This window comes from Chlorocebus sabaeus, chromosome 2, assembly GCF_047675955.1.
Source record: "Chlorocebus sabaeus isolate Y175 chromosome 2, mChlSab1.0.hap1, whole genome shotgun sequence".
In the NCBI taxonomy this organism is placed as follows: domain Eukaryota; kingdom Metazoa; phylum Chordata; class Mammalia; order Primates; family Cercopithecidae; genus Chlorocebus; species Chlorocebus sabaeus.
Window position 1 is genome coordinate 14,510,901 of NC_132905.1, and position 27,004 is coordinate 14,537,904.

General features: G+C 41.2%; 1 protein-coding gene across 1 annotated transcript in view; it reads left to right on the top strand.

Moving 5' to 3' along the window:
• Positions 1–27,004, top strand: part of B4GALT5 (beta-1,4-galactosyltransferase 5) — an 83,443-nt gene that overhangs the window by 42,312 nt on the left and 14,127 nt on the right. The window contains exons 2-3 of the mRNA XM_008014462.3: positions 16,957–17,091; positions 26,503–26,616. Coding sequence (XP_008012653.1) covers positions 16,957–17,091; positions 26,503–26,616 — 249 coding nt within the window. The remainder of the gene's footprint in view (positions 1–16,956; positions 17,092–26,502; positions 26,617–27,004) is intronic.

Below are 27,004 nucleotides of genomic sequence, written 5' to 3' on the forward strand. Positions count from 1 at the left end.
CAGTTTTATTGCATGTCCTACATTCTGGAATTGCCTAGTATCACTTTGATGTGTTTCCTGGTTTTCTGATTTTTGTATTTTTTGTTTGCTTTTTTTTTTTTTTTTTGGAGTTGGAGTCTTGCTCTGTCGCCCACACTGGGGTACAGTGGCACAATCTCGGCCCGCTGCAACCTCCGCCTCCCGGGTTCAAGCAATTCTCCTGTCTCAGCCTCCTGAGTAGCTGGGATTACAGGCACGCATTACCACGGCCAGCTAATTTTTGTATTTTTAGTAGAGATGGGGTTTCACCATGTTGGCCAGGCTGGTCTTGAACTCCTGACCTCATGATCTGCCTGCCTCGGCCTCCCAAAGTGCTGGGGTTACAGGTGTGAGCCACTGCGCCTGGCCAATCTTCTGTATTTTTACAAACCAGAAGATAAGTCTAAGAGCTTGACTCAATTTAAATTAAAAGTTTTTGCAAGAATACTCAGAAGCTAATCTTAGTTTGTTCTGGTGTTGGTGATACCCAGTTTGGGCACTTGATTAAGTGGTACCTGTCTGATCTCTCCATTGTGAATGGATGTTTCCCCCTTTGCAGTTATGAGATCTGTGGGAAGAATTTGTTTTTAATTTTCTTTTCAGAGTGTAGCTTTGCAAGATTTTGTTGTTTTTTGTTTGTTTTTTTTCTGGTTTGTTTTCTTTTTTAAATCCAAGCCCTTGGGGAGGCCGAGGCCAAGCCACCCACCTTGGCTTCTCAGAGGGCTTGGATTATAGATGTGAGCCACCTTGCCTGACTCCTTAGAGGTTTTCATCAATCATGCTCTTCCAATATTCCTTTGTAGAGTAGGTTGGCCCTTCTGTTTCTGTGGACTTGGGTCTTGAATTGCTTTAAAATGTGAACATTACTTAGCTAAAGAAAGAAAAGTTTATGTCTGATCAAGTGACAGAGTCTGTCTGTCATAAGAGATGACAGAAAAATAATCCAGCATTCTGCATGGCCCAGAGAACCCGTTTCTAGGACTACAAGTTGATATTTGCAAAAGACAAGCCATCTGGAGGAGAGGAAGAGTTTCATTACCCACAAAGTGTTAAGGAAAGACTTTGTTTTGCTAAGTGTGTGTGCCTTAGAGGCTAGAAATTTTCAAGTGCTTTCTCTGGCATCTTTTGCCTTTTTATGGAAAGCATGGCTCTGATTTCCTGTGTTTGACAGTTTGGATGTTAATATCAGTTGGAATGGTGCCTTCTTGGAAGCACTTAAATTCCCAACGAGTAGATAACCCCATTAGTGTGTTACAAACTTCCAGGCTAACAATAATGTGATTAAAATATATTATCCCCATGGGACATGAAGAATAATCTTTCCAAAAGAGGATCAGGAGGGAGACCAAAGAACAGTATGTGGAAGAATACATTTGGATGGTAGGCTAGATAGAGGAAACTTGCTTGATGAAGTTAAAGCTAGAAGCACCAAGAGCTTTAGGATCATTATGAATCATTTGGGGTAGGATAATTTGGGGGTAGAATCACAGTTTGAGATTAGGGGAATTATTAGGGTCTGGAGCAATGAGGAGGGGAGGAAACTCTTATTAAGGCAGAAGGTTGTGTTTTTGTGCTCCCCCGCCATACAAAAATGTATTGATTATTGTTTAAAAAAAAATGAAAAGAAAAAGACCCTGCCCAAAGGCAGCATTCCTGAAGTGTGTTCATAAAGTAGATGCTGTGTGAAAAGAGGGTCTCAGTAACTTTAGAAACTTTGAAATTTTGGGTCAGTTGATTTAAACAGATTTGGTTACTGCGGTTTTTCACTAGAACAGAGAACCTCATTATCTTACAGTGTTCTGATGTTCATGGAAATGTTGCATTGTAACACAGAAAAGACAACGCAGATGGCCTGTAATTCTGCCACACAGAGATAAAACACTGAACATCTTGATAAGTAATTTCTAAAACTGTTCTAGGCATATATTTTCCTTTGTGTCTTTAACACAAATGTGATATACTCTATGTAGTATATATAAATGTATATACAGTCTTCAATCAATAGCTTCATCTCTGCTTTTATTACTGCTCCTAGCATAAATTATTTATAAGCACAAATGCAGACATAATCTCAGAAAATTATTATTATTTTTTGAGACAGAGTCTTACTCTGTCATCTAGGCTGGAGTGCAGTGGCATGATTTCAACTCACCACAACCTCCGCCTCCGAAGTTCAAGTGATCCTCCTGCCTTAGCCTCCCGAGTAGCTGGGGTTACAGGCATACACCACCATACCCGGTTGATTTTTGTGTTTTTTGTAGAGATGGGGTTTTGCCATGTGATCCACCCACCTTGGCCTCCCAAAGGGCTGGCCTGCACGGTATGATTTTTAAGTAGTGAGTACTTCTAAAACAATAATCATTATTTCAGTGATTGCTTAGTTTGTCATGGTCTGATTTTGCCATAATTTTTTTTCTAGACCCTTTTGGTGCGTAGATAGGTTGGAGTTTTGCTTTTATAAATAGCACTGAGATAAATAGCCTTGAACACACTTGTTATTTATCCAATTATTTCTTTATACCTGAAAGTAGGAGCTATTGGGTTAGAGTATGAACATTTCACTTTGATCTGTATTGCCAACCTCTCTAGAGGTTGTGTCAATTTGTTTCCATCAACAAGGTATGGGATACCTGTTCCGCCAAAGCCTCTAAATGTTGGTGAGGCTTTGGCAGAACAGGTATCAGTCTTTTGGCTCATTTAGATGAGTAGCTTGTAGTGTCAACTTAACATTTTATGTTACATGTTTGCAAGAGGTTAGAAGAAACTTAGTTGTAGGCAGATAGCATTTCAGTGTTGAAGAAATTCAACTTTTGCTATAGAATTGCATTCTTTTAAACCCTCATTCAACCAGACACCATGATACATGCTTGTAGTCCCAGCTGCTTGGAAGCTAAGGCGTGAAGATCTCTTGAGCTCAGGAATTCGAGACCAGCCTAGGCAACATAGCAAGACCCTGTCTCAAAAAAAAAAAAAAAAAAAAAAAAAAATTACTGTTGTAAAGAACATTGGTAAAACAGAAGGAAAAAAAGTCATCTCACGTCACTGTTAACTCCCTAACAGCGAAGCAGGTTGGTAAATTTGCCTCAAGTCTTTTTTAGCCTGATGCATGTTCTTATTCCTTAGCAAGAGTTGTCATGATATAGCAGAACTTTTTTCATGTTGTTAAAAATGTGATAGTCTATGCTAAATATTATACATAAGGTATATGGTGATAAGGTTGCATAGCTTTCACTTTAAAAATGTGTAAGATTCCATCAAGTTTTGTGTCACAGTTTATGTGCTGTTATTTTAGTAAGTGAAAGCAAGTTTATTAGAGAAGAAAAGCAACAATGGCTACTCCGTAGGCCGAGCAGCACTGAGGGCTGCTGGTTGGCTTTTATTGTTGATTTTCAGTTGTTTTCCAAGATTTTGCTTTTAGAAATAATGTAATTAAAAACTTTGTGCATAGAATAGCCTCATATTTAGGATACTTTTCCTTGAAATTGCTAGCTCAGAAGGTATGAGCATTTTTATGACTACTGTTGAATTTGCAGATAGTTTTCCCAAAGGGTTGTACCAGTCTGCATGAACACCAGCACAGTTGGTGAAGTATCAATTTCACTGTGACCTTTTCTGGCTTATAGACTTTTTCTTTTGTGGTTGCAGAAAAACCAGTATACTTCTACCTTAAAAAAGCAAGGCAACTCCTCTGGCCATCACAGCATCTGTGTGCCAAGCTATAATTCTTTTTTTTTTTTTTTTTTGAGATGGAGTTTCGCTCTTGTTGCCCAGGCTGGAGTGTAATGGTGCGATCTCAGCTCACCGCAACCTCTGCTTCCCGAGTTCAAGTGATTCTCCTGCCTCAGCCTCCCGAGTAACTGGGATTACAGGCATGCACCACCATGCTCGACTAATTTTGTATTTTCAGTAGAGACAGGGTTTCTCCATGTTGGTCAGGTTGATTACGACTCCTGACGTCAGATGATCCGCCTGCCTCGGCCTCCCAAAGTGCTGGGATTACAGGCGTGAGCTACCATGCCCGGCCTATGTAATTCTTTAATAAATAGCTCAATGCCTACTATTCATCAGATGTTGATGACAAAATGAATAAGACTGTCTGAATTCTTAAGGAGCTTATAGCCTATTGGAAGAGAGAGACATGCTCAGATTTGTAGAGGTCATGAATAGAAGTTGGTATATCAGTTGAGAAAGAACCCAAAGATAGGTGTAGGCAGTTCTAATCTTGGAGGCGGGATGATACCAGGAAAAGCTAGGAAAGGGACGTTAAAGCTTAGTATTGGCTGGGCACAATGGCTCTCACATGTAATCCCAGCAGTTTGGGAGGCTGAGGCAGGAGCATTGCTTGAGCCCAGGAGTTTGAGACCAGCTTGGGCAACAAAGTGAGATTCTGCCTCTACAAAAATCAAAAAATTGACTAGGTGTGGTGGTGTGCGCCTGTGGTCCCAGCTACACGGGAGACTGAGGCAGGAGGATTGCTTGAGCCAAGGAAGTCGAGGCTGCAGTGAGCCGTGTTTGTGCCACTGCCATCCAGCCTGGGTGACAGGACGAGACACTACCTCAAAAAAAAAAAAAAAAAGCTTAGTATGAGCAGGCGTCACAAAAGTGCGTTCATACAGAGGAGGTGTCAGTGGGGGCGGGAGGCTGTAACCACAGGGCAAATCAGGGACAGGGATTGGTCGGGGGAGTGGAGGGTGAAGGGCAGAGATTAGGACGAGGGGGTGCGGAGGGAGGGGAGCAGAGCCTTTGTTCTGGTTTCAGTTCCAGAGAGGAGTGCGGCAGTGCTGGTCTTGTGCCTCTAGCACATTCCAATCAGCAACATCCTTCATACCCTGACGCCCCCCACCCCCACCCATTCTCCTCAGAGATGTTTTGATAAATGTAGGTGTTCAGTGCGAATAGTACCATTTACAGTTTTCTCCCACCCAAGCGTATACTGAGGTTATGTGGCTGTGCGTGTAGATATGGGTACTTCTGAGGGTTGGTAGCTGGTCATGCTGTTAAGAATTTTGGGGGAAGCAAAGCTGAAGCTTAGATCAGTAAAGTGCTTACCATAGGCTACCCAGCCAGCTAATATCTGTTTAGACAGCATTTTCGTGTCTAATCTTATGTACAGTTTAATAATTTAACAGATGATAGACGAATAGGTCAGTGGAAATGTTTATAGGGTACTTCATAGCTGTTAATTTTTACCACTTGGATTTTTTTAATAGCTGGGAATAGTAATTAGGGTGCAAAATGAAACCTATGAATGACTTCGTGATTTTTCCACCTCAAATGAGAAGGATTAGGAAAGCAAAAGATTCCTCAAATCAATTTTTTCTTTCCCCCCAAATAATTTTTGGATTATTTACCTTGTTAATGTGTGTATATGTGTCCCCCCTCACCCCAGTTTTCTTTAAACACTTTTTGTATGAAAATTGTCACACAGTTGCTCCAAAATATTTAAATAGATAAGACAATGGGTATAAATTTTGCTGCCAAAAATTCCTTGTATCTTAAAAAAGCTGTGTTTTCTCTCTTAAATGTATGTTAATGTCTTCCAATGCATAGTATGAGTATCCAGCATTTTAAGCAGATTTAAAATGCAAAAATTCTTGATTCACATTAGAGCTTCAAACTTATAAAATTTGGGGGATGCATTATAGTATGAATATTGGCACCCACTCCTGAGTGGAATATTGGAAGCCTGAAATATAGGACATGTTGACAGTAAAGATCCAGGTAATATTGGCCATGTGGGGTGGCTCACACCTGTAATCCCAGCACTTTGGGAGGCCAAAGTGTGAGGATTGCTTGAGCCAGGGAGGTTAAGGCTGCAGTGAGCCATGATCGTGCCACTGCACTCCAGCCCGGGTGACAGAGCAAGACCCTGTCAAAAACAACAACAACAACAACAACAAAACAAGAAAAAAAAAAAAAAAAACACTTCAAAAAGATCGAAGTAAAAGGAATCAAAGAAAGTGTGGGCAGCATAGCAGCTGTGGATTCAGGGGATTGAGCATCTGAGAGGCAGTAGAGCACGTTTGTTAAAAACCTGGACTCTGGAGACAAAGCCTGCTGTGAAATCTTGGCTCCACATGATCAGATTGCATATTCAGACCTGAGTTTTTTCATCTCTAAAATGATGGTAACAACCTGCCTCTCAGTTATTGTGAGGATGAAATGAGATAAAACACAGGCATTTGGAAAGGTACCGGCACATAAGGACTCAATAAATGCATTTTTATTTGTATAGGAATCCATCTCTTTATAAGCAGAATAAGCAGATTCTTTCTTTACCTATTGTGCAGAGCAGTGAACACTGATCATCTGCTTGTCTGGGAGTAGCATTCAATTATTTTTCAGGTTGTGCTTTTTCCACAAAATATTGGTCTAAAAAGATAATGCAGGTTTTGCAGATACTCTAGCATGGCAGAAATTGAACTTCAGCATTCCTTTGACACATTTTGTTTGTTTTTCCTTAATTTTTATTGTGCCTTATCTGTGTATTTTGTATATGGGGGAAGGAGATAGCATTAGCAAGCATAAGCATGAGAGGGAGCCTTCTGTTCTATTTATTCATTTTCTGCTTCTCTTCTCTTTAGATTCTCTTCCCTTTTCTCTGTTCTTTATGTCAAAGCATGGACATGTTAAAGAGGTAGAACCTCTGATCCATAGATTGGCTCCAGTGTTTTTCTGGGATTTATTTGACTCTGTTATAAATCCCACCTTTGTTAGTCTGTGGGCGTTGGGGGGAGCGGTATTGAGAACAAAGATAGGTGATGTGAGTAAATTCAGGGAAAGAAAACCTAGTCTAACAAGACCCCACTGAGCACCAAGCAGCACCTTTGCTGAGTGTCATTCTTTCTGACTCTGGTCAGTTGTCCCTGGCTTTATGTCTTGACATTTTCCCTCCACTCTACATGCCATGGAGATGTGGTGTTCCTCTGCATTGCTTCGTGTAGAAAGTACAATGTTTGCTAAGATTCGGGCTTCCAACTTTTATTAACCAACAGGGGGATTCTATATACACAGTCTTATGTAGTTCATCCAAGAATTCAGAGTGGATACTAAAAAGTTCAGTCCTTAATCAGGAGTCAGGAATTTTGAGTAGGTTAGATTTACTTGTTCCGATTGATACCTACTCATTGGTCCACTGGAAATCCAGTCCTGGACCATTTCTGCAATGTCATGGCTTTGAGAATCAAGTTCAGACCCTAAGTAAAGTGCATGAAGCCCTTTCTCTCTTGCTCCCCCCATTTTTCTAGCCTCCTCTCTCATGTTCTTGCCATATATAACCTTCGCTCCAGCCATACGAAACTTCTTTAACTCCTCAGATGTGTTTCCCCCTGGATGGCTGTTTGTTTTCATTTATGCTGCTCCCTCTCCTGCTTCAGTGCCCTTCTTTCAGGACCATATTCTAAAATTACCTCTTCTGAGAGTATTTTCCTGGCCCCTGCTCCCATATGATCTAGTAGCCACTCTCCTGTACCCCTGAACAAAGGTGACTGTTCCTCCATTGCAAGGTGATGGCAAGGACCGTGTCTTACTTTATCTCTTTATCCTTAAAGTAGAGGGCGGTCCTGGAACATCATATGTATATAATGAGTGTTGAATGAATGCATATCTGAATTACAGTTTGTAACATTTATAAAAAAATTCATCATCTCTTTGTGGCTGGTGTTTGATAGAAGTGTAAAAAGTCCTTGGGACATGATGTATCTTCATTATTATTATCACTACTCCCGCCCCCCTGCTTTTTGAGAGACAAAGTCTTGCTCTGTTGCCCAGGCTGGAGTGCAGTGGCATGGTCATAACTCAAGACAGCTCAAACTCCTGAGCTCAAAGGATTCTTCTACCTTAACCTCCCAAGTAGCTTGGGAATACACCATCATGCCCAGCTGATTTTAAATTTTTTTGTAGAGATGGAGCCTCAGTAGGAACAGCCCAGGCTGTTCTCAAACTCCTAGCCTCAAGTGATCCTCCTGCTTAGGCCTACCAAAGTGCTGGGATTACAGGCATGAGCCACTGTGCCCTGCTCTGTTTCTTCATTAAATAAAGTTGGGAACTTGGCCACTCCTGGAGAGTAAGTGGCCACTTTACTTTTCTCCTTTTGGAGAAAGCTTGAAGTCCAGCAGAACAGTAACTCACTTAACCTGAGAGTCGCAACACATTAATTAACAACTTTTTCTTTTTCTTTTGGAAAAAAACTGCAAATCTGTAGACATTGAGAAAATAGTACAATAAATATATGCTGTACACCTGAGTTCACCAGTTTTTAGCATTTTATCACATTTGCTTTAACTTTTTGTATGCATACCTAAGCTCATACATGCATATGTGCATATGCACACTTTTTTTTAGAAATATTTGAAAGTTGTAGACATCATGATGCTAAACCTCTAAATACTTTAATATACATTCCTAAGAATAAGTGCATTCTACATAACCACAACACTATGATTAAACACTATGATTAAATATATATCAGATATTATAGTAAATATATATCAGATATTATTATAAATATTATTATTATAAATATTATTATATTATAAATATAATATTATTTTATATTATAATATATATTATATTATATATATTATATATTATATTATATATTATATAATATATATTATAATATATATTATATTATATATAATATATAAATATTATTATTATTATAAATATATATCAGATATTATAGTAATATCTGATATATATTCCATGTTTAATTTTTCTCACTTGTTTCAAAAATGTCTATTTTAGCATTCTGATTTTTCTACTCAGAATTTGGTCAAAGTTCATGTATCGCATTTAGTTATGTCTCTAATCTAGAATAGCCCCTGCCTTTTTTTGGTCCAAATCAGTTATTTTGTAGAATATCCTATATTCTTTCAGCCTGAAGAATCTAAAGAGAGAGAGAGAGAGAGTGAGAGAGAAAGTGTGTGTGTGTGTGTGTATTTGTATTTGGATACCTCATCTTTAAAAAAATATAAATGTTAGCTGTTTGGGGAGGGGGGCACTTGACTGTGGTCCCAGCTTCTCCTGAGGCTGAGTTGGGAAGATCACTTGAGCCCAGGAGTTGGAGGCTTCACTGAGCCATGATCATGCCACTGCACTCCAACCTGGGTGACAGAGTGAGATCCCAACTCTTAAGAAAGAAAAAAGAATATCCCATATTCTAGATTTATCTTCTTGTTTCCTCTTCAGTAGATTAGCAAGAATATTATGTAGGAAGTAAATATCTTACATTGCATTAGGAGCCTGGAACTGTAGGCTGTTCTAATATTGGGGTTGCTGAGTTGAGACATTTGGTAAAGGGATGACGTGCTAGATCTTCCTCTTACGCAGCAAAATTGCAAATGTCAGTTGTGATCAACATGTAATTTGTGGGGTGGTGCATTGAGGATTTGTTTTGACTATCCTCTTCAACAACCCTTTCACCTGAGAGTTGTAGCATCCGTTGATTTCCATGTCATGGTTATGACTCAAATATGACTGTAATCAACAGACCTGCTAAACAGAGATCCAGATTCTTTATGGTTCTTTTTGTTCTTACAGTATATCTCTCAAAGAATGTATCGAAATACTTCTCTGTGGGTTGTGTTTTCAGTATGATGTATTATTAGAATTATTTGTTTGTGTTTGTATTTAGTTTAGGGTTTGCCCATTTTATATATATACACACACACATACACACACACACACACACACACACACATATATATATTTTTTAGATGAATTCTCACTATGTTGCCCTGGCTGGACTTAAACTCCTGGGCTCAAGTCATCCTCCTGCCTCAACCTCCCAAGTAGCTGGGACCATAAGTGTGTGCCACCATGCCCAGCTAGATAATTTTTTAAATATGTAAATGTCCAAAATATAAAAGGTATACTCAGGCCTCAGTCCTACCCCTGTGTTTTTATTAGTTTCTGGTTTACTCTTCCTATGTTTTTTTTGGTAAAAATATGTGAGTGCAAATCAATTTCCCTTTATTAAGTAGCATAATATGTCTTGGAAGTCAGTTCATGGGTTTTGCTCACCTTATTTTTGGGGGAGGTAAATTTTGTTGACATATAACATTAAAATGTGTACACGTAAGCAAAAAGCTTGGTGAATGTTTAGAAAATGAATATATCTGAATAACCAGCATCCAGGTTAAGAAATAAGATGACCAGAAGCCACCTTCGACTCTCCTGCACCCAAGGGTAGCCATTCTCCTGACTTTTATATTGTAGATTATTAGCTGGGCGTGTTTTTGTATTTTATCTACATGGAATCATACCACATGTGTTCTTTTGTGTCTGGCTTCTTCGCGTCACATAAAGTGTGGGATTTATTTATGTGAATGCATGCAGTTCTAGTTTATTTATTCCTGTTGCTGTATAGTATTCCAAAATTGGAATAGGCTACAAATAATTTAATTAACTTCTGAGTTCTTTCTAGTTTTGGACTATAACAAATGTTTTCTCATTCTTTTTTATGGTCTCATGATGGGAGTGAGTATAAAAATTTATTCAACCAGTCTCCTTTGGATGGTCATTTAGGCTTTTTTCCCCAGTGTTTTTCTACTACAAATATTATTGCACAAGGTTTTGAATAAATTTGTGTATTATAGTGTGGAACATGTTTTTAAAAGCTTTATGAGGAATGAGAGTAACAACATTTTGGGGAAAAGCTAATCTTTTTGGTAGTGCTGCTCAATTGGTGGAAAGGAATTACTCAGCTTTTCTTAGAAACAGGTTAGTGCGGTGAAACTGGTTAACTTACAGTATTTTGGGTTCCTCTCAGAAAGGAGGAGGGGGCTAATGCAAAATAAAGAGAAGGGCTTGAAATCCATCTCCATGCCTCCTGGAGTTCAGAAAACTCAATTGTATATTGTCTCAACTTACTTTTTAAAAAACATTCAGATATTTATTGTGCATCCTCTGTGTTCCCGACGTATTGTTCTAGCCACCGGGGGTACAGCATTAAAGGAAGTAAGCAACAGCCTTGCCCTAATGGAGCTCACGTTTTCATGGGGGACGAGATAAATTTTAAAATATGTAGTACGTTAAGTAGAAAACCAAAGCAGAGGAGGGTGATTGGTGTTTGGGTGTGAGTATGTGTGTATTGTATGTTTGCATGTGTTGGGGAGGAGACACAGATTATAAAAAGTGTTCTGGAAGAGAATGGTGTCTTTTCTGGTTCTGAACCCTGTTTTAGCTTACCAAGCCAACCACAGCAAACGTTAAGGATACACATTAAGGATCAGTGAGAAAGGAGAAGGTTTTCCTGTTCGAATCAGAAGCAGAGAGGAAGAAAGGCACCATTGTGTGGCCAAGAGATGGCTAAAGGGCAGGAAACCCAGTCCTTAGCCCTGGAAACTCTCCAGTTAAGCCATGGCCCAAGGCTGCTAACACTGGCATCTGGATGGAAATTTCTAATTGTGTAGACCTGAGTGGGGCTTATTTTTCTCAACTGAATTATGGTTATAGATGAGAGATCCCTCCTCCTAGATACTGAGGCTGGAGAATAATCACATTGTCTCATGAAAGTGTAAAACAAATTATTAGTAAGTGTGAATTTGTGTTAAATGTTGTCTTCGCGTTTACCACACTGCATTGTAATTTGTTGAGTTTTGTCTATACATTACTTATCTATTCAGTGTTGCCTTATGCATGCTTGGCCTCCAGTGCCCTCGTACTGTGCCTAAAAAGCACACAGTAAAGGAGGGGCTCAGTAGAGACTGGTTGAAACTGGAGGATTTAACCACTGCACACCAACTTAAATTTTTGTTTGTTTGTTTGTTTTTGAGACGGAGTCTCTCTGTAGCCCAGGCAGGAGTACAGTGGCGCGATCTAGGCTCACTGCAAGCTCCGCTTCCCGGGTTCACGCCATTCTCCTGCCTCAGCCTCCCAAGTTGCTGGGACTACAGGTGCCTGCCACCATGCCCGGCTAATTTTTTGTATTTTTTGTATTTTTAGTAGAGACAGGGTTTCACTGTGTTAGCCAGGATGATCTCGGCCTAAAATTGTTTTTTTAAACTGTGATTCAGCCACTGCTGCTCAGGACTATGTTATTAGAAAGTACTGCTTTCAGAATTTTCAAAGTTAGCTGGGTGCGGTGGCTCACATCTGTAATCCCAACACTTTGGGGGAGGCCAAGGCAGGCGGATCACCTGAGTTCAGGGGTTCAAGACCAGTCTGGCCAACATGGTGAAACCCTGTCTCTACCAAAATACAAAAATTAGCTGGGCATGATGGTGGGTGCCTGTAATCCTAGCTACTCAGGAGGTTGAGGCAGGAGAATCGCTTCAACCTGGGAAGTGGAGGTTGCAGTGAGCCGAGATGCGCCCCTGCGCTCCAGCTTGGGCGACAGAAGGAGACTCCACCTAAAAAAAAAACAAAACAAAAAACAAAACAAAAAAAGAAAAAAAAACAAAGCTCATCAAAATGTATGCAGCACCTCAGTTCACCTCTCTGGTTTTGACTTCACTAACCATATGACCGTGGGCACATTGCCCCTGGAGGACTCAACTTCCTATTCTAAAATTATTAAACACTCCAGATGATATGTACTTCACAGAGACGTGAATTTTGAATGAGATAATTTAGATTGAAAACAATATCTGTATGCATATGTACTTCCTAGTTTAGGCCAGAGCCATGGCCTAAGTTTATTAACAAGACTGCTTTTTTGTTGTTGTTAACCAGACAGCATCTCACTGTCACCCAGGCTGGAGTGCAGTGGCACAATCATGGTTCACTGCAGCCTTGATCTCCTGGGTGAGACGCTGGGACTACAGGTGCACGCTACCACACTTGGCTAGTATTTTTTAAATTTACTTTTGTAGAGACAGGGTTTTGCTGTATTGCCCAGGCTGGTCTTGAACTCCTGGCCTCAAGCGATCCTCCTGCCTCTGCCTCCCAAAGTGTCGGGATTACAGGTGTGAGCCACTGCACCCAGCCAGTAACCAGACTTTTAATAGAGACACCTGAAAGGTCCTACAGTTTGATCTGTATAACCAACTGCATGAGCACTGCACAGGAGAAGGGCAATTTAGCATCTCTAATAAGATTAAGGGGATTTTGCCTCTAGCAAGCTTGATATGAATTAGTAATAGGATGTGACTGCTGTTTACCAACCACATTCAGCAAAGATTGATTGATTGATTACCTAACCATGTAATGGAAGTTTAAAAAGTCTATTCATAGAAATATCCGAAGCTGAATTTTCCAAAGTAAGTTCTGCAGAGACTCACTTGATGTGCTGGGTTGGGAAAGGGCAGGCTAGATAACTAAACGTCTCTCTTCTGGGAGTTTCTGGGCCTTCAGTTATTGTGCATTGTGAATCCCAAAAAGGGGCTTGCTTTGACAGATCTGTGGTAACAGATGGAACAGGGCTGCTGGTGGTTTGTGTGTTTCTAGACTCATCCGACTGCATCTGGACCACTCTGTTCGTGTAGTCACCACCCTTTGTGTGTGTAGACAACTGGGCCAGTATTCAGAGAGCTCAACCTAGATGGGGAGTGAAGTTGTGATGATAAGGTTATGATGATGAAGTTGTGAAGTTGTGATATGGGAGGGGCACACACAGAAGGGGCCTGAGCAGGAGATGGTGGCTGGGGAAGGTTGAGAGAGAACCAGTGGGCAAAAGTGACTGGGCCAGCCTGGCCAACAGGCTGAAACCCCGTCTCTATGAAAAATACAAAAATTAGCTGGGCATGGTAGCATGCACCTGTAGTCCCAGCTACTTGGGAGGCTGAGGCACGAGAATCGCTTGAACCCAGGAGGTGGAGGTTGCAGTGAGCCAAGATTGCACCACTGTACTCCAGCCTGAACAACAGAGTGAGACTCTGTCTCAAAAAAAAAAAAAAAAAAAAAGTGACTGGGAAACATTTTGGACCCAACCAAAGTAGGTTTTCTTTGCTGATGTCTGTATTTTCCCTGTTGACTCTGGGTTCTTGGAGGTCATAGTTCCCCAGTAGTGGGAAGCATTAGATGATATGGACGAGTGTTCCTTAAAATCCCATCCAATCCCAAGTTGTGGATTTGTGATTATTTCCTTTTGTTTGGTAATCTTTACTCCCTCAGTTTTTATTTTTTTAGCATCGTGCTAGTTCCTTTGGATAATTAGAAAAAATAATATGTGGTTTATGTGAATTTATTAGTTGAATGACGAGACTAACACGAGACAGTTGTTAGCTAACTAAGTCAACATGGAAACAAATCCAAGTTTTGATAGTCTGTAATAGACCAGCACAGAAACTGGAGAACGGGGAAGACTGACACAGTACTGAAAGCTTCCTCAAGAAGTCTGTGAACTGGTGTTTGAAGGATTAATGGGATTTGCACAGCAGGAAGAATAGACCCATTGCTGTAGCAGCTGCTCAAGGATAAAGGCAAGAGACGTAGAAGGCTTTTGAGCAGGAACTGTGTGGATAACTCTGTAATTAAGAGAGATCAAGAAAGATCCATCTGGCAGCTTCGTGCAGGAGATGATGATGTGAGAACTATCTCTTTAAGAGTAATCATTTAAGCCATGCGGGTGCTTGAAATCTTTCAGAGTGAGGTTGTGGCTAGAACATGGATGAGCGAGGTATAAAAGCTTAGTGGTTAAGAGCACAGACACACCGGGTTCAAATCCTAGTGCTCTCAGTTGACCTTTGTGAAGATACTTGGAGAAACTGAAGCCTAGAAGTTGTTTGTAAATTGGATAGTATTACTTGCCTCTTAGGATAATTATGAGGATTAAATGCGATAAGGAATTATGTAATTAAGTGCTCAATAGATGTTGCTTACATTTATTATGTGGCCGGAGTTCCCTCGAGCAGTGGTTATAGAAGTGTGGTCCTTAGTCCAGCACCATTTTGTCACCTGCGAGCTTGTTACAAGTGCAAATTCATGGGCCCCACTCAGACCAGCTGCATCAGTCTGGGTAGTGGGACCTAGGAAACAGGCTTCTTAAAAGCACTCTGGCGGATGGGTGGGAAACATTAGAGAATGACGGCCCTAGAGGAATCCTCCAGTTGGGATTCAAAGCTAAGAAAGGGAGAGTGTTTAAAGGAGGGACTAAGCCATTGTGTCCTTTGCAGTGCAGAGGAAAGGAGGTAGTGAATTATTGGTGGCACCTAACTAAAAGCTTTACACAAGATTCTCAATAAATACAATAAATACAATAAAAGCTTTATACAAAAATTTCAATAAGTCAACTGGTTTAGTAATATGTTGGGGATGAAAGGAAGATTTCAGGGCAGTGGGAACCTACTGTACAGCCCAAATGATTAAAAAAAAAACCACAGGACTGAATTAGAAATGTGACATTAGATGAAGTTTAAGTCTTAGGTTTAACAAGTATTTGCGGCCTGCCCTCCTACTGTGACTGGCAGTGTGCTATCTGCTGGAAATGTAGAATGAGGTATTATTCCTGCTTTCAGAGATTTCACACAGTTAACGCTTTTTTAATAATTGGAAGCTATCTTTTTTCCTTAAAATCTTTCCTAGCTACTAGAGAATTAAACACAATATCTGATCTATTCTCCGATTGTGCCAGAAGTTAAGCGTAGGGCTGTCTCCCAACCAATGCAAGGCCGCATTGGAAAGTGATACCTCATTTCTGAAAGCATTCTGAACACTGGTCCTTTTTGCTTATTATTTTATGGCTTGGGATATACCTTAGAGATGATTTGAAATCTTTTGAAAGATTTCATGTCCCTATTTAATGTTGGCCACGTGGGGTTTTTGACATTATGCTAACCCACCCCACCTCTGTCATTTCCAGTATAAAGCACCAAAAGTACTAGCTTGAAATACAGTGACTTCTAAACTTCGTCCATTATTCCATTCAGTCATTGTTTGTTGCGCATTATATACAGGATACCGCTTTAATAGTGATGAAACATAATGTCAGCCACGTATCTTGTCAAAGAGCCAGAATCCACATCCCAAGGCCAGATATATGGAGTGTGGAGGAGGCACTGGGACCTGGTCCCAAGGTTAGCCAAGTGGTTAGATGAATCCACCCCCAGACACCCACAGAGTTTAGGTTTGTAAATGTTCCACCCTTGTAACACATCCCCCTTTCACAATGACAAAGGCAATTTGAGGGAATTAGAGTGACTGGTTAAGAAACTATGTTTTAAAATCTCACTGTTTCTTGAAAATAGATGGCATAGCAGTGGAGTTTGCAAGTAGAATATAGGAATTACATTTTGGTGTGTTTGTGACTTTCTAGTTTTTGTATCATAGAGAGACTTCAGGAAAATGCAAGTGGAGATCACTTTCCAAAGAAGACAAGATTGGCAGGTTAATCTGAACACTCATTTGTTAAGAGCATGTTTTAATTGACCTTGGACTGTGCTCTTTCCCTATTGCTTTGGACTTTTGGGCTGGCTGGGTGGATAGTGAGGACTGCAAATACTCTTTCGTTACTCCTTTTTCTTTCCAAATCCCCCAAGGGTAAGTGGTTAGAGCCTCAGTCCACCCCTTTGAAAAGGTTGCTAAGACCAGACCATGACTTCAGTGCTTCTAGCAGGCAGAGAGTCAGTGGTTTCTTCCTCTGTGAAGAACCATGAACTAATTCTGAGAAGGTGAACTTAAAGAGAGCAGAAACCTTTAAAAAAAAAAAAAAAAAGTTTTAACTAGTTCATAAAGGTGTTTCTGATGATCAGAGTGCTAGAATACAGATTGGGTATTTAGAGACCAGATGGAATTTTTTTTTTTTTTAAGTTTATGGTTTTTCTAGAACTGCTGGATATTGACAGAAATTCCTCTAAGCCCTACTAGCTACCCGAAGGATGTTGGTGTCCTGAAAGGTATGGAAAATAGAGCTATGGTCGTGTAGCGTTTTAAAAGAACTAAAAGAGGCTTTAAAGGTCCAAAAAGAAAAAAAATCCGTAGCTATGTGGTACGTTTTTTTTAAAATGATTGCTTCTGAATCCACCTCTTTTTCCCCTTCCTTTTTACTTTATGCAGTGAACACCTACCTCTTCATGATGCAAGCTCAAGGCATTCTGATCCGGGACAACGTGAGAACAATCGGTGCTCAGGTTTATGAGCAGGTGCTTCGGAGTGCTTATGCCAAGAGGAACAGCAGTGTAAATGACTCAGGTATATTTTTAGTAAAGAGGTCGTCTGATTAGAATGTCTCCTCCCAAGAGAGGTAAATTCAGTTGCAATAATTATTTTCAGTGGGAAAAGTGCATTGTAAAAGAGGGATTTGGCTTTTACTTCACTGCTAAAAAAGCTCTTGCCAAATGAATCCTCGTTCATTTTTGTTAACAATATGACTCAGTCTGTTTGTGTTGCTATAAAAGAGTACTTGAGACTGGGTAATTTACAAAGAAAAAGGATTTATTTGGCTCACGGTTCTGTAGACTATACAGGAAGTGTGACACCAGCATCTGCTTCTGGTGAGGGCCTCAGGCTGCGTCCACTCTTGGTGGACCGGAAGGGGAAGCCCGTGTGTGTGGTAAGAGAAAGCAATGTGGCAGTGAGAGGATGGCAGTGCCAGGCTGTTCTTAACAACCAGCTCTTGTGGGAGCTAATAGAGGAGAACTCACTCATTACTACAACAGCAGCAAGCCATTTATGAGGGATCTGCCCCTGTGACCCAGATACCTCCTATAGGCCCCACCTCCATCATTGGGGTCATCATTTCAGCATGAGGTTTGCAGGGGACAGACATTTAAACTATAGCATAATACATTAAGAGTGACTGGATAACTACTACTTTCCTTTTTCCTTTTTTTTTTTTTTTTTTTTTTTTTGAGACGGAGTTTTGTTCCTGTCATCCAGGCTGGAGTGCATCAGGTGATTTCGGCTCACTGCAACCTCCACTTCCCCAGTTCGAGCAATTCTTGTACCTCAGCCTCCTGAGTAGCTGGGATTACAGGAGCACGCCATCATGCCTGGCTAATTTTTGTATTTTTAGTAGAGATGGGGTTTCACCATGTTGGCCAGGTTGGTCTTGAACTTCTAACCTCAAGTGATCTGCCTGCCTCGGCCTCCCAAAGTGCTGGGATTACAGGCATAAGCCACTGTACCAGGCCTCTTTCTTTTTAACTCTTTCAAAAACTGAATACAGGAAGGAAGTAATACTTCCACATGATTAAATGGGACTCTCTTGAGGCCTCTGTAGTTCAGCCAGGGATGGTTTTTATTTAAAAAATAGATTCTGGAATTTCATTTTGCTAAGGATTCAGGATTTGCCTCTTATTTCTTTAACTGAGGACTGATGTGCTTTCTGGGTTTGTGTGGGGTTTTTTGAGATGGAGTTTTGCTCTTGTCACCCAGGCTGGAGTGCAGTGGTGTTATCTCGGCTCATTGTAACCTCCACCTCCCGGGTTCAACCAATTCTCCTGCCTCAGCCTCCTGAGTAGCTGGGGTTACAGGTGTATGCCACCACGCCTGGCTAACTTTTGTATTTTTAGTAGAAATGGGCTTTTGCCATGTTGCCCAGGCTGGTCTCAAACTCCTGACCTCAGGTGATCTGCCTGCCTCAGCCTCCCAAAGTGTTGGGATTAACAGATGTGAAACACTGTGTCCGGGCTTTTTTTTTTTTCTTTTTTTCTTTTCTTGAGACAGCATCTCACTTTGTCTCCTAGGCTGGAGTGCAATGGCATGATCTTGGCTCACTGCAGCCTTGACCTCCCAGGCCCGAGTGATTCTCCTGCCTTGACCTCCCAAAGTGCTAGGATTAAAGGTGTGAGCCACCGTGGCTCATTTTTTGTATTGTTTGTAGACATGGCTAATTTTTGTATTTTTTGTAGACACGGCTTTCACCATGTTGCCCAGGCTGGTCTTGTACTCCTGAGCTCAAACAATCCACCTGCCTTGGCCTCCCAAAGTGCTATAAGATTACAGGCATGAGCCACCGTACCCAGCCTCCTGTGGCTTCTTAATGATTTCATCTAAGCCCAATATTTTAAAATATTTAAATTAAAAAAAAATTCTCCCTCTAAATCAGTCCTCTCTCCTTCTCTAATAGGTTACAAGATTTTTCGAAGTTCACTGTCAAATGTGAAATTGCTTTGCAAATGTTGCAAATGCGAATTATTCTGTGGTGCATAGGAAATCAAGGGAAAGCATTGCCTCTCTTAAAAGAATTGCCTCTCCTTAAAATAATTGACCACATCCTAATTTATCAGTTTCCTCTGCTGACCACTTTAGCAACAGAGGACTGTAGTTAGCAAACTGGTAAGCTTTTGATACTTCCTTTCTTGTTTGCAAAGAGCAAGTGAATGACATTTCAGAGCCTTTTAGACAAATTGTGGTTGCACTGGGTCAAGTTGCCTGAGCTCTGAGCCATACCTGGGAGAGGAAACCCTGCAGTTTCCGTCTTGCACGTGGTGGTAGGTTTTGCACACAATCCGCACACAGAGTCTCACTCGACTCATGTGTGGCTCTGTCAGTAAAGGCAGGATTTTATGCTGTTTCCATTTTTCGTACATGGTACATATAATCTTGGGGAAGATGGTGCAGCTTGATCATGTGACTCTTTACCTAAACCCTGCCAAAATCCTTCACTAGTTAGGTGAAGAAACCAGGGAGTACTGACTGCCCTTCCAGAGCGCTCTCCCCTGTATAGTACTGAGTAAGGGAACATTTGTGTCCTCATGACATTTATCCAGTCCAGATATCATACTTCTGCAGTGTTAGATGAGGCTAGAATGTCTGTCTCTCTGGACATTTGGCAGTACTGGCAATTCTCTCAGAAGTTAGAGGGACATGCAACAGGACCCCATTTCCACACCACCGCTGGTCTGGCAACACAGGATTGCGCTACTTCCGGAGTTGTTGTCTTTGAAAACTGAGTACAGAAGTGAGTTTCACCCTTGGAGGGTGTGTCCAGTGACCCATTATTATTGAACTTGGTGTGCTTTTATTCTCAAATTATCATACGCCCAAATAATTTTTCCTTGCATCTCTCTGGTTAGAACAATCTGTTTTTTGTTAAATGTGTTTATTTCTCTAATAGATTGGAAATCTTTGCCATCAGGGACTGTCTTACTGTTTATTAGATACTTGACTCACATGATTTCATGTAGTCCCTCACAGGAACCCAGAAGGTAGCCACTATGTCCCCATTGTAGGGATAAAAGGAACAAGGCACACGGAAGTCATAGAACTTGATGCAGCAGCAGGGTTAGGTAGGGTTTGCTGATTCTCTGACTCCAGGGCCTGTCCCCTGAATCCCAGTAATGGCTTCATTCCTTTTGTCATCTTTGTATTCTTAGTACCTTATACACTGCCTAGCACATAGGAAGCACTTGGTAAATTATTTTTGTATGCATGCAGGAATAAATTTAACAAGAAAGCACATTTTAAGTGTTGTAGCATGTTTCTAAGGAAGTCACCATCTTGATGAGCTACTGTGTCACTGGCACATCTTTGGCGATTAAGTACAGGTTGAGCATCCCCCGTCAGAAAATACCAACTCCAGATTGCTCCAGAATCCACACGTGATAAAACCTTGAGTGCCAACACGACACTTAAAGAAAATATGCAATGGAGCATTCCAGATTTCGGATTTTTAGATTTGGGTTGATCAACTGGTAAGTGTAATGCAAATATTTCAGAATCTGAAAAAATCAGAAATCTGAAACACTTCTGGTCCTAAGCATTTCAGATAAGGGGATACTCAACCTGTACTGAAAAGAAAATAGCATTTCACTGAAAGTGTATTGAATGAAAACGCATCATTCTTCTTCATTTCAAAACAGTGTCTACCTAACACAGTCAGAGAGGGTATTCTGGGCCCAAGACTGCTGAGACAGTCAGATGACTGACACCTCTGGCTGGATAACTTCTGCCTGGAGCACTGTTGGCTTAATGGTGGTAACCTGGACCTTCTGAAATAATGCTGAGGCACATACCCCCATTCAGGCATCTGCATTAGGCCAAGCATAGCTCAAAAGCCCAGGGTGACATTTAAATAATGCTGATTTTCTTTAAGTTTAAAAGCAACGTGGTGATTATTGAATGAAAACAGACTTTTGGGTATGGGGACTGTGAATCTGGAAATAAGCCTGGAGTAGTGACCAGGAGAAGCTTCCTGTTGTCACTGAAAGCCATTGGTTTGTGAGATTGTGAATCTGCAGAGTGAGTAAAGTCATGCTGGTGTCCTTTGTAATCTATTAGTGGAGTGGGTCATCTTCACCTCTTTCTCCATGGTTTTAGATGTCCAGTCTGTAGTCTTTGATGTGGCTACCCTCCCAGTAGGTAGGTCATCATCCTTAAATGGACTAACTCTTGAAGAATTAGTTCTTTATATTTCACAGATTATTTGTCCCAGTGGCATATTTCTAGTATATATAAATTGCCATATTTTTCTCAAGCAGAGAGGCAAGTGTTTGGTCTTTTCTCAGATGGGAGGGGAAAGTGGTGATTCTTGCTGGGGTCCATTGGTCAGCACTTCCGGTTCCTTCTCAACTGGATTTGGTAACACAAGGGAGAAGGCAGGTTTTTTACCTCCTCCAGGCATTAGGGTAGCCAATACCAAGCTTAGCTATACATTGGAATTCCCAGGGAGCGTTCCAAAGTACTGATGTATGTCTGTGCCTGACTGCTAGAGATTCTTATTTAATTGGTCTGAGGTGTAGCCTGAGTGTTAGAATTTTGTTTGTATGTTTGTTTTTGTTTTGAGACAGTCTTGCTCTGTCACCCAGGCTGGAGTGCAGTGGCACCATCTCAGCTCACTGCAACTTCCGCCTCCTAGGTTCAAGTGATTCTCCTGCCTCAGCCTCCTGAGTAGCTGGGACACCAGGCGGGTGCCACCATGCCCGGCTAATTTTTGTATTTTTAGTAGAGATGAGGTTTCACCATGTTGCCCAGGCTGGTCTCAGACTCCTGGCTTCAAGTGATCTGCTCACCTCGGCCTTCCAAAGTGCTGGGATTACAGGCATGAGCCACCACATCCAGCCTGGTGTTAGAATTTTTGAAAGCTTCCTAGATGATTCTAATGTGCAACCAAGGCTGCTGAACCACTGGGGTGAAGCAATGCTGAATAAGCAGCTGCTGCTGGACAGAAATGTTGGTCTGCAAGCCCATGATATCAGCAGCCATTTGAACCTGTAGGTAGGGGTTTGTTATTTTCCCATTTTTTCCCCATTTTCTATCTATTTTTTTTTTGAGATCTTTTGACTCACACTTTTTTTTTTTTTTTGAGATGGAGTCTCGCTCTGTTGCCCAGGCTGGAGTGCACTGGGGCGATCTTGTCTTGCTGCAACCTCCGCCTCCCAGGTTCAAGCAATTCTCCTACCTCAGCCTCCTGAGTAGCTGGGATTACAGGCACCCACCACCATGCCCAGTTAATTTTTCTATTTTTAGTAGAGATAGGGTTTCACCATGTTGGCCAGGCTGGTCTTGAACTCCTGACCTTAGGTGATCCACCTATCTTGGCCTCTCAGAGTGCTGGGATTACAGGTGTGAGCCACTGTGCCTGGCCTGTTTTCCCATTTTCTTTTTTGAGATGAAGTCTCACTCTATTGCCCAGGCTGGAGTGCAGTGGTGGGAACTCGGCTCACTGCAACCTCCACCTTTTGGATTCAAGCAGTTCTCCTGCCTCGGTCTCCTTTGTAGCTGGGACTACAGGCATGTGCCACCATGCCTGGCTAATTTTTTGTATTTTTAGTAAGAGACAGGGTTTCACCATGTTGGTCAGGCTGGTCTCTCAAACTCCTGACCTCAGGTGACCCACCTTGGCCTTCCAAAATGCTGAGGTTACAGGTGTGAGCCACCATGCCTGGGTTGTTTTCCCATTTTCTAAATGTAAAAGTGGCTGCCTTCGTTGCCCTTCAAGAAGAACATGTCTGGATTTGAAATAGATTAGATTTAAATTAAAAAGCAAAACCGTGGCCGTAGAAATTCAACAGGCTTTTCTCTCAGCATTTTCCTCATTCAGTAGGTACATGTTTTAGAAGAGTAAGAAGTTGTATTTGGAACTCCAAGGGGTTGAGGTATAACCCCACCCATTGCTGGACAGCTAGCAGGGGAGAAAAACCAGGGCTCCTCACGATAACTACACATAGTTTTACCAGGTCATGAGCAATTAATTTCCTCTGTCTCTTTCATTTTAAAAGGCCTCTATTGCTGCTGAAAAGCAGACTTTGTTTGTTTATTTATTTATGATGGAGTTTTGTTCTTGTTACCCAGGCTGGAGTGCAACAGTGCGATCTTGGTTCACTGCAACCTCTGCCTCCTGGGTTCAAGCGATTCTCCTTCCTCAGCCTCCTGAGTAGCTGGGGTTACAGGCACCTGTCACCATGCCCAGCTAATTTTTGTGTTTTTTGGCAAAGATGGGGTTTCACCGTGTTGGCCAGGCTGATCTTGAACTCCTGACCTCAAGTGATCACCCCACCTTGGCCTCCCAAGTAGACTTTATTTTATTTAAATTTTTATTTAAAAATTTTTAAACAAGAAATTAGGAAATTAAGCCACCCCCTCCCAAGATGTAGAGAAGGTTCTGGAAGATTTTTACAATAGAGTTATGCATTTGAGGATTCTTAAAACAGTGACATATTATTAATTTAGTAATCAGAAGAAAAAAAAATGCTTTTTTTTTGTTTCATGGCAGTTGCTACCAGGTTTATTATATAATTGTTTGAAGGAAGTAGAAAGGAATTTATCTGTCTTCAAAGAAACTCCAAATAGTGGAATCATTAGAGTTAGAGATATCTTGTCTCTTGCCTCATGTTTTTTAAATTCTAGTTTCCTGATTAGGTTCTAGCTCTAGGGCTTGGGTCAGTCATTGACCAGAATGATTATTATCTTTGTTTTTGTTGATTTATGAAAATATACTTTTTTGGGAATTTCATTGCCTTCTAGTGAATGTATTGACTGTGCCACTGTTTCCAGCCGGCGTCTCTTGCCACACATGATCATATCACAAACACAGGCATGTTTTCTAGTACTTGTTAGGTCTTTTAATTTTTTTCTACAGGAGAATAATTTCATCTATTAGATTCATCCAGAATCTTTCGTCTTTAAGGTTCTGTCTTGATTCATGTTTTGTTTGTTTGTTTGTTTGTTTGTTTTTAAGATAGGATCTTGCCCTGTTGCCCAGGCTAGAGTACAGTGGTGTGATCATTGCCATTGAATCCTCAACCTCCCAGGCTCAGGTGATTCTCCTGCCTCAGCCTCCCGAGTAGCTGGGACCACAGGCATGCACCACCACACCTGGCTAATTTTTAAGATTATTTGTAGAGACAGGTTCTCAGCGTGTTTCCCAGGCTGGTCTTGGCCTCCTGGGATTATAGGCATAAGCCACCATACCCAGCCTGGTTTATGTCTTTATATAAATTAGTCTCTACTATTCTCTATAAATGCAGGCTTCGTGTTTTTCAGGAAAGCTGCTACTAAAAAGGACAGAAAGCGTTCTGTTCCTTCACTTGTTAAGACACCGTTAAAATTTTCAAGTTGCCTCTCATTGAATTTTGTCCCCAGAGTCCTTGTGGAGCAGGCAGCGCAGAGTAGGCAGCCGTGTGCATATATGAAAGGATTCAATGTGTTAGCCATTTGATTCTTGGAAACCTGCTCATAGTGCTTTTTCAAAAATATCTTAGTTGAAGATTCTAGAATTCTAGGGTACAAAGTGAATTTGAACAGGATGTTTTAATTTCCATAGAATCAGCATGAATCCAAAAGGATTTAATATTCTGTGAAAAAGAACAATACAGTGTACTGGAAAGATCTCTAATTCAGAGTTTAGTTGGAGCTCTGTCATGCATTAGCCAGGGCCCCTGGTCTGAGTTCTGTGTATGTTGTTCCAGTTATTCATCTGTAGAAAATGAGGTTAGAGGGCCCTCCTCCTACTCTACAACTATAGTACCCTAGGGAAAAGACATCTACCTTCACACTCTTCATATCCACTAACATGACTCTAAAGGGGCATACATATGTGAGGGTTTTTTAATGATAAACCCCTGAGAATGAGAACAAGAAAGGAGACCACAGCAAAAAATCTTGCTAGGTAGAAAGCAGAAGAGCCACTGATAAAAGACTTAACAAACCCAAGAAAACTTGACTGCTCAAAGCAGCAACAGGAAAACCAGCAACCACCTCAGGATCCCCCAGAAACTCAGGAACTAGCAATATTGGAAGTAGGAGCAAAGGTGACAACTAAAATAAAGGGAGATTGAAAGCTGTTAAAAAGCAGTCAGATACCCAGACGCATTTCCTCATCCTGGCAAGAGCTGGAGACTTAATAACCCCAGAGATGGCAAAACAGAGGCTCCTCAACCTGGGGATACCTGACATGACCATAGTATTCGAAAAGATGGGCATTACCTATGCCCCAGCCTCTTTCTCTTCTTTCTTAGTTTCAGGATGTTTATAGTCAGGACTCTACCATTCTGGCAGGACATTGGAGTGGATTTCTCTGGAGAATCTGGTCAGACCAGGAGAAAAGACCCAAAGATACTGACCCCAGAGATATCAATAAGAGAAGAGAAAAATGACTGCAAACATGAAACAAGAATGTTGTAAGAAATGAACATTCAGGAAACAAGAGCTCTTCAAAGTTAAAAATATCATGGCAGAGATGATGATTAAAGGAAGGTTGAGTAAAGTTGAGGAAATCTCTTGGAAAGTAGGGCAGATAAATGGCAAGATGGAAAACTGGATAGAAAAGATGAGACAGTTAGAGGACCAGGAGGTCCCACATCCAACTCCTGTTCTGTATTCTTCAGAAAGGCAGCACAGAATACAGAAGGGAGGAATCATCACCGAGAGAATACCTCCCCACGGAAGCACATTTGGCATGGAATAAAGCCACAAGCTGCCACACCTCTTCTGAGAGGATGAAATTGAGAGAATACCTAATACCTGTCTTAGGAGGAAATGTCTTGTGAAAGGCGTGGTGTTGAATTAGAATCATTGCATATAAAACTGAGCAAACAAAGAATAAGATGCATAACTTCCCACATTTCTCAGCGATGACTAGTACTTAACAGCAGCATCATAATACAAAGACTGAAGATTGTCCTAACCACAGCTATGATATGTGACCGATGGGAGACGGGGGAGAGGAAGGGGATTGTGTGACAGGGGCGGCAGAAGGAAGGGGATAATGTCTTCACCTCCCATAGTGGGAGGTCAGTAGGTAAGACTGAAAACAGAAACATCATGACTAGCCATACAGACTGACAGAGGTGAATACTGAATATAAATGCTGAAATACTTGGCCAAAAGAAGGGCAAGTGGTTCCTTTAGAAAATAGAAATGAGAGGAGGGAGACTGCTATTTTAAAAATTACATTGAATTACAGTTTACTATAAACTGAGTGCTGCATATAAGCCTATAAAATCAATAGGAATAGGAACACTGGTTAAAATGTGTCATTTGGGTAACATTTTTATTGATGGGTTCACATTTTTAGCCACATCAAAGCGATAGTCTAGAGTCCTGTCTCCTTCCACCAAGTTGATAGCTAAGAAAAAGACTTACTTGGTAGGCGTCTAATAATGGCACGGTTGATTACACATACCAGTCTGATCGGCTTGTTTTCCTTTACCTCCCTAGATTACCCTCTTGACTTGAACCACAGTGAAACCTTCCTGCAAACTACAACATTTCTTCCTGAAGACTTCACCTACTTTGCAAACCATACCTGCCCTGAAAGGCTCCCTTCCATGAGTGAGTAGAGATCCGGCCTATCTTCCTCTGCTTTTAAAATGGGTAAAGGGGAGGGCACTCTTCATCTTTCTGTCTGCCTAGAGAGAGAATATAAATACCTCCCTGCCATTGGAAACAGGGTTTGTGAAAGTCATTTGTGCTCCTGGCTCCTCTTCAAAGCCTGCTGCAGGGTTGCCTGTGTTCCTTGGTGCCATTTTCTCCCTTTTCTACTTTTTCACTCTTTCCTTTGCACTTGCTTGTCCTTTGTAACTTGGGTTCTGTTTGAACTTCCTAGAGAAAGTATGAATACAGTCATTCATAGCTTAACAATGAGGGTGCTGTCTGAGAAGTACATCATGAGGTGATTTGATTGTTGGGGGAACCTCCTAGAGTAGACTTCCACAAATCT